The sequence below is a fragment of the Paroedura picta genome, chromosome 11 (genome assembly GCF_049243985.1).
Source record: "Paroedura picta isolate Pp20150507F chromosome 11, Ppicta_v3.0, whole genome shotgun sequence".
NCBI lineage: Eukaryota > Metazoa > Chordata > Lepidosauria > Squamata > Gekkonidae > Paroedura > Paroedura picta.
This window is the reverse complement of record NC_135379.1, coordinates 1,449,864-1,461,584: the sequence shown is the minus strand read 5'-3', so window position 1 is coordinate 1,461,584 and position 11,721 is coordinate 1,449,864. Positions and strand designations below refer to the sequence as shown.

Below are 11,721 nucleotides of genomic sequence, written 5' to 3'. Positions count from 1 at the left end.
CCTTTCAAATTAACCTTGGGTTTAATTGTATGTTTGTGTGTATACGGGGGGTAAACCCTCCTCCTGTGCAAACAGCCAAACCTCCTTCCCACTGTGCCCCTGAAAACCAGCTTAAAAAGATGCTCAAAGTGCCAACAGTGGAACTCCCAGCATGCATCTCTTCTGGCCCGTCACCCTTTCGGGAATGGCATTTGCAAACTGAGGCGAAGATTCCAGTAAAAACAAGATTTAAGCAAACAAGGGTTTACAAAATGGCTGCACAACCCGGCTTCCTCAGACTCTGAACGGCCAGGCGCGTTCTGGAAAGAGCCCCCGAAGTCACCCCCCCGCCCAGTGGAACGGTTCCTTTTGTCGATCTTTATTTCCCTCGCACCCTGCATACAAAACTACACCTGGAAATACTTTTCCCCCCTTTCAAACAGAGCGGGACTGCATCGTCATGAGCTTTAAAAGAAAGTTAAAATAATCGCTGCAGCATGGGGAGGAAGGCAGGAGCAAAGAAGAATAAATAGATTTGCAGGAGGTGGGGAATGGCGAGGCGGAAGAACGAAAGAAAGAAAGAGAGCAGAAGGTGCATGTGGTCAAAGGGTTCGGAGGCCAGGAATGGAGGCAGGCAGGGCTGGAGGCTGCCCCAGAGGCCAGCGCAAAGAGAGGGGTCCTCTGCACTCGGAGGGCGGGAACGGTCTGGCTCGGGTGTGCGGAAACCGAAACAACAGCCAGTTTTCAGCCATTCCGCCCCAACACTGTCAAAGGACATCCTGCTAAAATCATTGATGGAGCCTTTGGAAACAGAGGGCTGGCAGACATGAGGCGGGTGGGGCTGGAGTTCGGCCCCTGCGCCTTTGGGGGCCGTAATTTGGCCCTTCCATGAGGGCTTGAAGACAAACAGCAAGATTCTGCAACGTCCATCCCGAGCCAGGTGCTGGCGGCGTGCAGTGGTGAGACCGGCCCGCTGCTCCAGTCCCCTGCAGGTCGGTCTGCCTGGGGGAGGGGGGCCTGGTGGAGGAGCCATCCACTCCCAACCCCCACAGCAGTACGTATTTGGTAGCGTGGGAGGGGCCCCTCTGCCTTGGCACGGCCCACCTCAGCCTCCCACTCCAGCCACAGTCTCGGAAAAGACCCCCTTCAGCCTCCGGCAGTCCTCGCGGTGGTCCTCCCCTGAACACCAGGCGGGTCTGGAGCTCTGGACGGCCCGGAAAAGGGAGCAACAGGGAGAGCGGAGAGAGCAGGAAACCTTCCGGCAAAGGCAGCACGGTTCCTTTCCCTGCCTCCCGCGGCATTACGGGAGCGGGTCCCCGGCCAGGGGGGGCAGGAGGCGCTGGGCGGGGGGCCCGGCCTCCGTGCTGTGAGTCCTCAGGTGGTCCTTGAGCGACTCCTTGTAGCGGAAGCTGCGCCCGCACTCGGCACACTGGTAGGGCCGCTCGCCCGTGTGGATCCGCTGGTGCTTGAGCAGGTTCTGCTTGCGGATGAAGCGCTTGCCGCAGACGGGGCACTGGAAGGGGCGCTCCCCCGTGTGCAGCCGCTGGTGGTTCTGCAGGTGCTCCTTGCGGCTGTAGCACTTGCCGCACTCCTCGCATTTGTAGGGCCGCTCGCCCCGGTGGGTCATCTGGTGCCGCACCAGCCCCGAGTGGCAGTTGAAGCTCTTGCGGCATTCCACACACTCGTAGGGCCGCTCCTGGCCGTGGTGGCTGCGCTGGTGAACCTTCAGGCTCTTCTTCACCCCAAACATCTTGCCGCACTCGCTGCAGCCGTGCGGCCTCTCGGCGGGGCCCTGGGGCGCAAAGATGCCCTGCAGCTCACTGTCTAACTCGAGGGGTTTGCCCGCTCGGCTCCTGGCCGGGCTCATGGGTGGCGGGGCCTGGCCGCACGGGCCCCCGTAGGCTTCCACGGGGGCGGTGGCTGCGGGCGGCTCCCCCTGGAACAAAGGCTCCCCAGGCCTGGCTGGTTCCTCGGGTCGCTGGCGCTGCTCCTCTGCCTTGACCGCCATCCCGTCACCCGCTGGAAGAGAGAAAGAAAAAGGCCGGAATTATCCACCCCTGTTGCAAGGGACGAAGGCGTTGGAACACGCAGGATCTGTAGCATGCAGGATTCAGCCCAGAGGGGGAATTCCTCAACATTTCAGGTGCACAGCCCCCAACCGGTCTCTGAGCTAATCCCCCCTCCCCCCGTCTTTAGGACAGCCCAAGAAGTCCACAATCTACCCACATCTGCCACCCAGTGAGAAGAACCTTAGAATCATAGAATAATAGAGTTGGAAGGGACCTCCTGGGTCATCTAGTCCAACCCCCCTGCACTATGCAGGACACTCACATCCCTCTCGCTCGCCCACTGTCACCTGCCACCCCCTTGAGCCTTCACAGAATCAGCCTCTCCGTCAGATGGCTCTCCAGCCTCTTCTTAAACATTTCCAAAGATGGAGAACCCACCAGTTATCACAGGAGGAGAAAGACAAGCCGGGTGCTTCTGATTTCCACCCCGGCTTTTGAAACCCACAAAGAGCCCAAATGCTGAGTGTTCCTGTTTGCCTGTAGTTGCAGAATGACAATCAAGTCCGGCAGCAGCTGAGAGGCTCCCCAGGGTCAGTGAAAGCTCCACAAGCAAGGAGGCTGAGAAAGCGGCCTTCTCGGGAGTAGGCAAAGAGTGGCCAAGAGTCCCTGCGCTGTGCCACACAATGGATCCTGGGCACATTTCTGCCAGGCACAGAGCAGCAGCAGAGAAGCTGCCTCAGCCAAAGGGAGCGAGGGAGTTTCAGGATAAGCGGAGATGTGACATTCCCGTAAGGGTCTTCCTGGAACCTCGGGGGGGGGGGGGCTTCGTCTGCCCTCACCTGGGCCAGGCCCGGCCATCATGTCCCTCTCTGCCGGCTCCCAGTGGGCCCGGACGCACGGCTCTTCCTCTTGCTTGATCCAGGACAAGAAGTCGTGAGCAGCCATGAGAGCCTCGGCCCCTAAGAGAGACAACAAGGCGGCCGTGGGAAGGAGGCCCACAGAGGCAGGGCCCCCGGCTCACCCCCCAGGGATCTTGCCAACTCCACTTGCCCAGAGGACTGCAAGAAATACCGGAACACCGGACTTTGTGAAATTTGACAGAAACAAAAGCATCCTGGGGTCAAATTTTGCAAGATCGGCCACCCCATGGATTCCCAAATGCAGCATCCCAAATGCCCTTAGGATCAGGTTCAAGTGGGCGGCCGTGTTGGTCTGAAGGAGCACAACAGAATCAGAGTCCAGCAGGGGCACCTTGAAGACCAACCGAGATGGACTCAGGGCGGGAGCTTTGGAGGGCAGGCTCTCTTCCTCAGACCCGCCCTTGGAATCTCACGCCTTGAATACATCTTGGCTGGTCTTCAAGGTGCTGCTGTCCACCTGGGGCTTCGCTGACTGCCAAAGTGGCCGAACCGCACCGGAGTGCGCAACCCGACTAGGACGGTGTTCCTGAGCGCACTTTCTCCCCACAAGAGAGAAGAGTCGAGTGGTTAGAGCCGTCACCTGCGCAAGGATCTGTAGGGATGCCCCTCTCTTCCGGGAACGGCCCTCCCCCAGCAAAAGGCTCTTCTTGCTTTATCCGGGACAAGATGTCCGGCGTAGACATCAAGGGCTCTGCAAGGGAAAGGGGAGATCAGAGCAGCGACTAAACACAACAGCCTGGCCTGACCCGACAGGGCTTCTCTTGCGTTCTCATGGATGAACATCTGGAGCAGAGGTCCACAAGGCATAGATGGGACACTTCTGTCTGGGGCAGGGATGCTCTGTCTTCTTGTTGCCCGGGGGCCCAGAATGGGAGGGCTTCGGGATTTCCAGCCCCACTGGTGGCCTCTGGGCTTGGCCAGTACTGGACTGGAGGGGCCCCTGGCCTGATCCAACAGGGCTTCTCCTGTTACACCCCCACCAGTCCCTTCGCCCAACCGGTCTCTTTGCAACAGTCCTGCTCACCTGTGCAAGGATCCGCGGCCACCTCCCGGTCCTTGGAGTTTGGCTGCTCCGGGACGCAGGGCTCTGTGCTCCGTTGGATCCTCTGCTGAGCCTCAGGCTTTGAAATGTTGATGTCGACTCCTGAGGAAGCCACAGAGGGAAGCAATTCAAGGCTGAGCCTTCCTTCATGTGCCGGCCTGATCAAGGGCTGCTTGCGCTGCTCCATGCCCTGCTCCTCTTTCAGACACACTAAACAAAGCTCTTTCAATCCACTCTTCATGCACTTCGCACCTGGGCTTCACTGTGTGAAATGGCAAAATCCACTTGCAAACTGAAGTGGGCTGAAGCTGCTTCATTTAGCATGTGTGAAAGAAGAAGGGCTGCTTTTTGGTCCCCTGCTTTTCGCTACCTGAAGGAGTCTCAAAGAAGCTTACAAGCGCCTTCCCTTCCTCTCCCCTTTAGTGAAAGTGCCCTTTAGGAACTTCATGCAGTGGTGTTATTGCTGTTCCTTTGGCAATCCTGCTAATTCGAACACAGTGCCTTTGAAAGCGTTGCTTGAGACCGAGGGCCCCAAGCACTGTAGTGGCTCATTTAGAGTTTCATGTATCGTTGATTAGTTTAATGTAAACCGCCCTGAGCCTTCAGGGAGGGCGGTATATAAATCTAAATAAATAAATTTACAGGTAGATTTCTAAAAGCATCTTGCTGTTTCATTGCTACTCTTAACAGCAGCTTTCAGGACTGGGTTTCTTTTGCTGTCGTCCCACTGCAGTTGGGGTAGATTTGATTGTTCCTTTCCTTCTTTGTCCACTACTTTGAGGGGGTTGTTTTGCTGAGCTGCCACATCAAAGAAACGAACCACGGTGTAAAGGCCTTCAAGTGTTTTATAAGGTTCACAGAGCTGTTAGGAGATGCTTTGACCATCTTAGACCAGGGATCCCCAACCTTTCTGCAGGCCCTTTTTCAATTCTGAGACAGCACGGGGGCTAGGGTTGGGCATGGCGCTGGCTGCACCGGGAGAGACCGGCCACTTCGGGCTGCGGACACAAAATGGCTGCTGGAGGAGTCGGAGCCAGTCCCAAAATGGCTGCCGCAGTTCACCACCACTCACACAGTGAAGACTCCCATGCTGTGGCGGCAGCTGCTCCAAACGCAACATTTTGTAAAGAACGACACAGCCAACAAGAGCTCCAATAGCCCCTCAGAGGCCTTGAATCTAGTAGGCGAGTTATTGGATTTATTGTGGCCACAGGCTGCAACGATTCAAAAAATCGGCAGTATAAAATCAGTACAAAATATATATAATATAAAAGACAGAATTCAGATTAAAACAGAATCACCAGAAAAATTCCCAAGAGTTCTTCTAATAAAAGAGGCACGGGATTGGGGCCCCCTGCTCCAGAGCGCTTTGTAAGAAGGCTGCCGGCATACCTTGGCTGAGCAGAGATTCGTAGTTCTCCTTCACAAGGTTGCTGTAAAGGTCTTTCTGCCACTCGGCCAGATTCTTCCATTCTTCGGCAGAGAAATACACAGCGATGTCCACAAAAGTGACCGGCATCTGGGGTGGGGAAGGGAACCAGACATCTTGGCAAGTGACCTCCGATGTTAGACTGAAGCCCGGCGTAACTGATAAATGCTGCCCTGATGTTCAGGGCTCTGAGACGCAGCAGGACGCGGGTGCTCTGGACACCCACGGAAAATTTCCCCCTGCCACCCAAAATGCCCCCAAGTCACCCATGTTCCCTCCTGGGCAAGGAGACCCCAGGGAGAGGCCCTCCTGACTGTCCCATCAAGCCAAGCGGCTCATTTGGCGGACACGCAAGCGGGGCCTTTTTGGTGGCAGCCCCGTGATCAGGGAACAGCCCATGCAGGGGAGAGGGCCTCCCTGCCTCCCTCCCTGTCGCTCCTCAGTTGTGTTTTGGACTGCATTTGCTCAATGCAGTTTTAAATTATATTTTTTAGAGTTTAGTTTTCAAAAGTATTATTTTATGTATTTTTTCTATAATGTAAGCTGCCTTGAGCTCCATTAGGAGGAAGGGCGGCAGAACATTAAATATTGAGACACTTTGGGGGAATGCTCAGGTACATGAAGCGCACCAACAGGTGTCCAGGGAAGCCAGGAGACTGCTGAAAGGGCGTCACAGAGAGGGCGCAGGGAAGCTGATCTTCAGCCTGCCCCAGCAATGGAAAGACCCACAGTGGAGGCTACAGGAAACACACCTTGAGAATGAGCCCTCAGAGGTACCAAGCCTCTGCACCCCAGAGCCAGGAGGCAGCATCAGGGGAAGGCCTCGGCCTCCCTGCCCTGTGGCTGGCCCTGCAGAGGACCTGGCTGGCCCCTGGGGGAGACGGGAGGCTGGACTGGAGGGACCCTCCCTGGCCTGACCCAGCAGGGCTCTTCTGAGGGTCTTCTCAGGGGAAGGCCTCGGCCTCTCTGCCCTGAGGCTGGCCCTGCAGAGGAACTGGCTGGCCCCGGGTGAGAGGGGAGGCTGGACTGGAGGGACCCTCCCTGGTCTGACCCAGCAGGACTCTTCTGAGGGTCTTCTCAGGGGAAGGCCTCGGCCTCTCTGCCCTGTGGCTGGCCCTGCAGAGGAACTGGCTGGCCCCTGGGTGAGACGGGAGGCTGGACTGGAGGGACCCTCCCTGGCCTGACCCAGCAGGGCTCTTCTGAGGGGCTTCTCAGGGGAAGGCCTCGGCCTCTCTGCCCTGTGGCTGGCCCTGCAGAGGAACTGGCTGGCCCCTGGGTGAGACGGGAGGCTGGACTGGAGGGACCCTCCCTGGCCTGACCCAGCAGGGCTCTTCTGAGGGGCTTCTCAGGGGAAGGCCTCGGCCTCTCTGCCCTGTGGCTGGCCCTGCAGAGGAACTGGCTGGCCCCTGGCTGAGACGGGAGGCTGGACTGGAGGGACCCTCCCTGGCCTGACCCAGCAGGGCTCTTCTGAGGGTCTTCTCAGGGGAAGGCCTCGGCCTCTCTGCCCTGTGGCTGGCCCGGCAGAGGAACTGGCTGGCCCCTGGGTGAGATGGGAGGCTGGACTGGAGGGACCCTCCCTGGCCTGACCCAGCAGGGCTCTTCTGAGGGTCTTATCAGGGGAAGGCCTCAGCCTCTCTGCCCTGTGGCTGGCCCTGCAGAGGAACTGGCTGGCCCCTGGGTGAGATGGGAGGCTGGACTGGAGGGACCCTCCCTGGCCTGACCCAGGAGGGCTCTTCTGAGGGTCTTCTCAGGGGAAGGCCTCGGCCTCTCTGCCCTGTGGCTGGCCCTGCAGAGGAACTGGCTGGCCCCTGGGTGAGATGGGAGGCTGGACTGGAGGGACCCTCCCTGGCCTGACCCAGCAGGGCTCTTCTGAGGGTCTTCTCAGGGGAAGGCCTCGGCCTCTCTGCCCTGTGGCTGGCCCTGCAGAGGAACTGGCTGGCCCCTGGGTGAGATGGGAGGCTGGACTGGAGGGACCCTCCCTGGCCTGACCCAGGAGGGCTCTTCTGAGGGTCTTCTCAGGGGAAGGCCTCGGCCTCTCTGCCCTGTGGCTGGCCCTGCAGAGGAAATGGCTGGCCCCTGGGTGAGATGGGAGGCTGGACTGGAGGGACCCTCCCTGGCCTGACCCAGCAGGGCTCTTCTGAGGGTCTTCTCAGGGGAAGGCCTCGGCCTCTCTGCCCTGTGGCTGGCCCGGCAGAGGAACTGGCTGGCCCCTGGGTGAGATGGGAGGCTGGACTGGAGGGACCCTCCCTGGCCTGACCCAGCAGGGCTCTTCTGAGGGTCTTATCAGGGGAAGGCCTCGGCCTCCCTGCCCTGTGGCTGGCCCTGCAGAGGAACTGGCTGGCCCCTGGGTGAGACGGGAGGCTGGACTGGAGGGACCCTCCCTGGCCCGACCCACCAGGGCTCTCCTGAAGTGTTTACGAAGATAACTTGCAGAGAGCGACTGGGCATTTCCGTGTGACGGCTGCTTCTCGTGCCCCCCGTGATCACAGAGGCTTCCTCCCTTTCTCCTGGCTGGCACCTTCTGCTTCGGTCTCCTCCCTCTTGTCTGGTTGGCAACACAGACCTTCGCCCACCTTCCCGACTCCCCCTCCCCTAGGACCTGTCCAAGCATCCTTGCTCAGGATGGGAGGGGCTCCCTGATCCCCCCCCTCCCCTTATGGTTACCTTGGGGATCTCCCCCTTGGAGCCCGGGGGCAGCCTCAGGACCCAGAAGTTCCGGTTCTTGAGCAGGTTCTCCATGTTCTCCAGCCTCCGCTGCAGCATCCCGTACTCCTGGATGAGGGTGCCCAGGACGGCCCACTTGCTCTCCAGCTGGTTCCCGAACTCCATGGCCGTTTTCTCGCAGTCCAGCAGCTTCTTCTCGGCCGTCCCGGAGCGGCCCTCCAGGCTGAGCAGGCGGGTGGCCAACAGGTCGATCTTCCTCTCCATGGCCTGGACGGTGGCCACCACGCTCCACAGGGAGGCCTCTGCCGTGTGCAGCTGGGCCTCCCGCATGTGGCTCAGTTCGGGGACGAGGGGAGGCTGCAGGGGCATGAGGTGCTGGGCCTCCACATTCCACTCCTGGATCTGGTCAGGGGACAGCAGGCAGGGAAAGGCCGTTTTTTATGTTACTTAATTGGTCTGTACCTTGCCTTTCCTCCCAACAGGGGCCCCAAGTACGCTCACATAGTTCCCCTCCATTTTGCCCTCACAACTACCCTGTGAGGTGGGTCAGGCTGAGAGAGGGCAGTGTACACCTGAATCCCCATTGGTGGAGGCAACACTGCAGAAGCAGGCGGCATGGAGAGCTCTGCTTTTCGCATCCCGGAGGCTCCTGCAGTGTGCATGCAGGGGCGCATGGGGCTTCTGTGGGGGGGGGGGGTGGGCTCATGGTGGGGCTGCTGGGCCACAACTGGAGAGACTTGTATGGTGCTCATGCCTGCGTGGGGACAGTCTGTGACAAGCAGGCCAGGCCTGTCCAGTGGCAATGAAGGAACAGACCGGCACACACGAAGCTGCCCTTGATTACGGCAGGCCCAGGAGTCAGGGGCACTATTGCCCACTCAGGCGGGCAGCTGCTCCCCAGGGTCTCAGGCGGAGGCCGGTCTTCCCCATCCCCTCCTGCCTGGTCTTTGGGGATTGAACCTGGGGGGTTGACCTTCTGCACGTCCAGCTTGGCCACGGAGCCACGGCCACTCACCGGAGAGGAGGGAGTCCCTTGCACCCCTTCCCTGACACCAGACCCCTGGTCCATTAAGATCACTATTGCCCGCCCAGGCTGGCAGGGGCTCTCCAGGCCTTTCTCGTCATTTCCTGCCTGGTCCGTTTAAACTGGAGAGGCTGCTGGGCTGGGGATCATCCCTGGGACCTTCCCTGAGCCAGGCCAGCCCAGCCAGCGTGAGACCTGAAGTGGGCGCAGATGGATGTTGCCCGCCCAGGCTGGCAGGGGCTCTCCGGGGCGCAGGCAGAAAAGGGCCTTTCCCATCCCCCGTACCGGAGGATGCCAGGGACTGCCCGGCGGACGATGCATCCCGGAGGCCCAGCCCTTCCTCAAGGGCCTGGAGCCCAGCGGTCCACCCGGGCCAGCATTGCCCACTCGGGCGGGCAGCAGCCTCCCCTCCCCTCCCTCCCCGATCGCCCCTCGACCACGCGGCTGCCCGGGTGACCTTGGGCAGACCCTACCTAGCAGGGCCGTTGTGCGCCCGGGAGGGGCAGGCCGCGCAGGCGGGGCCAGTCCGCGGGGCCGGGAGCAGGATCCGGGGTGGGGGTGGGGGCGCGGGCTGCAGCCCCCTCCCCCTGCCAGCCCCCTGCAAGCGCGCGGCGCCCTCGGGCCAGGCCGGCTCCCCCCTCCCCCTCCCCCTCCCCCCCCACCCCCCCGCGGGGCAGCCCTACCTGGGCCGGGGCCCACTCGGCCATGGCGGCGAGGGCGGCGGGGCGGGTCCGACCGGGCGGCGGGGAGCGGCGGCAGCAGCAGCGGCGGCAGCAGGGCGGGCAGGCGGGGGGGGGCGGCGGCGGGGGGTCTCCGGGGCCCCTCGGGGCGGAGGGCTGCGGGCGGGCGGGCGCGCGGGCGGGCGGAAGGAGCGCCGGGAGACCCGCGGGCGGGAGGAGGAGGAGGGGGCGGGCGGGAGGCGCGCCCCCTGCAGGGCCCGCGAGGCAACGCAGCCCCCCCGAGAGGATGACGTCGGCCCGGGCCCGCGCGGGGGGGGGAGGAGGAGGAGGGGAGGGGGCGGCAGGGCGCACGTGCGCTGCCCGGGAGAAACGCCCTCCCGCCGGGAGCTGGCACCCGCCCGAGCCGCCCAACCTGGAGCTGAAGGCGGCCCCTGATGGCTGCGCGGCCGCCCCCTCCTGTCCCCACGATTGAGTCATTGATTAAATGCATCTTTCTCACTCGCCATCTCCTCTCCTCCGGTTGACCCTCACAACAACCCTGTGCGGTAGGCCAAGCTGGGTGGCACCGCAGCCAGGCAAAGGCCTTTCACCGCCCCCGCTTGCTCCTCCTTCGCTCTTGGCTGCAAGTTTCATGGGCTTAGAGCTCCGTGCAGTGACTCGCTCAAGACCAGTTGGACTTGCCAACCCTCCCGGTGGAGCCTGGAGCTCTCCCGGAATTACAAGCCTGACTACACAGGCCGGCTCCCCTGGAGAGAACAGCATCTCTCCCTTCCAGAACCCCCCGAGCCTCGTGGCCGCTCAGGGCGCCCTGCTGGAGGGACTCTGGCCACAAGGGTGCAGACGGATTTGTGCCGGAGGATCTGGAGAGTCGGATGCGCAAAAAGTCGCCCTCCGCCGGCAGAAGGTGCGCGCCGAGAGCGGGGAGGGTCCCGGGGGCTGCAGAGAGGCCGCCGAGATCAAAGCCAGCCCTGCCGCATGGACGGAACCAGGAGCGGAGCAGAAGCGTCTGAAAAGCACCCGCCAGGCGGCTTCAGACGCGCCCCGCTTTATTCTGGCCCGACACTCGGCCCCAGTGCGCGCCCCCAGGGCGGCCTCCTCGGCCAGGGCCCTTCGGGGGTTTCTCAAGGGAGGCAAAGCCCAGAGATCCCCCCTGCGGAGAGGGTGGGCGGCACAGTGATCGCAGCCCTGTTCTGAGGAAGGGGGATGCCAGCCTCCAGGGGAGCCCGGGAACCAGAGATCAGTGCCGCAGGGGAAAAGGGCAGCGCTGAAGGGTGAGCTCCGTGGCGTTGTACCCCGCTGTGGCCCGTCCTCCTCAGGCTCCACCCCCAAATCTCCAGGGCTTTCTCGGGCTGCCATAAGCCTGCATCTCCCGCCGGGGGGTGGCAGCCCCAAGGAGGCCTTCAACCGGCAGTACGCTGCCCCTGACCGTGGAGGTTCTACCGAAGTGTTGGGCCAGCCCACTGCAGCTGCCCGGGGGGGGGGCGATGTTGCGCATGCTCCCACGAGCCTGCTTCGGAGCCCGCGCGGGCAGCTTCCCACTTGCCGCTGGAGCGCGCTTGCGCAGCCTGGGCAAAAGCGGGTTAACCCCGCCCCTCGACCGCAATTGGCCAGCGAGGCTGCGCGCCCGGGTCGGGGAGGGACGCAATTGGTCCGAGTCTTCATCCGGCACGCCGTTCCTGGCCCAGAGTGGCAGCTCCCATCCGCGTTGCCTGCGCCACCTGCTGGACGGAGGTGCGTCTAGCATGTCCAATGGCTGCAGAGCCTTGCAGGCTGCAGCTCGTCCGGCGGATGTTATTTGGAAAGGAGGGAGCCTTTTAGGGTTGCCAGTTCCGGATTAGGAAATAACTAGAGACTTTGGGGGTGGACCCGGGAGTTGATGAGGGGACCTCAATGGGGTATAAGGCTATGGAGTCCACCCTCCAAAGCAGCCATCTTCTCCAGGGGAAATGACCTCCATCACCTGGAGATGAGCTG

The 11,721-nt window shown here is 61.7% G+C and overlaps 1 protein-coding gene across 3 annotated transcripts; it reads right to left on the bottom strand.

Annotated features, from left to right (window-relative positions):
• Nucleotides 1–210: 210 nt before the first annotated feature.
• On the bottom strand, nt 211–11,280 carry LOC143820459 (zinc finger protein 783-like). 3 transcript variants are annotated; one of them, XM_077303321.1, is made up of 7 exons: nt 11,188–11,280; nt 8,044–8,445; nt 5,343–5,469; nt 3,933–4,052; nt 3,489–3,599; nt 2,828–2,947; nt 211–1,998 (listed from the first exon to the last, which is right to left on the bottom strand). In XM_077303321.1, exons 2-7 carry the CDS (start codon nt 8,410–8,412, stop codon nt 1,280–1,282), a joined length of 1,566 nt encoding a protein of 521 aa, XP_077159436.1. In that variant the 5' UTR covers nt 8,413–8,445; nt 11,188–11,280; the 3' UTR covers nt 211–1,279. The 3 variants fall into 3 exon arrangements, with proteins under 3 accessions (XP_077159436.1, XP_077159434.1, XP_077159435.1); XM_077303319.1 differs by lacking the exon at nt 11,188–11,280 and adding an exon at nt 9,751–11,162; XM_077303320.1 differs by lacking the exons at nt 2,828–2,947; nt 11,188–11,280 and adding an exon at nt 9,751–11,166.
• Nucleotides 11,281–11,721: the final 441 nt, after the last annotated feature.

Bases quoted from the DNA above. Each gene is read 5' to 3' on its own strand.
- LOC143820459 (XM_077303319.1), bottom strand. From the start codon at position 10,224: ATGACTCAATCGTGGGGACAGGAGGGGGCGGCCGCGCAGCCATCAGGG. The intron at 5,470-8,043 runs GTAACCATAAGG...TCCCCACCCCAG, and splicing joins CCAAGGGGGAGATCCCCAAG to ATGCCGGTCACTTTTGTGGA. The intron at 4,053-5,342 runs GTATGCCGGCAG...TGGCTTCCTCAG, and splicing joins CGAATCTCTGCTCAGCCAAG to GAGTCGACATCAACATTTCA.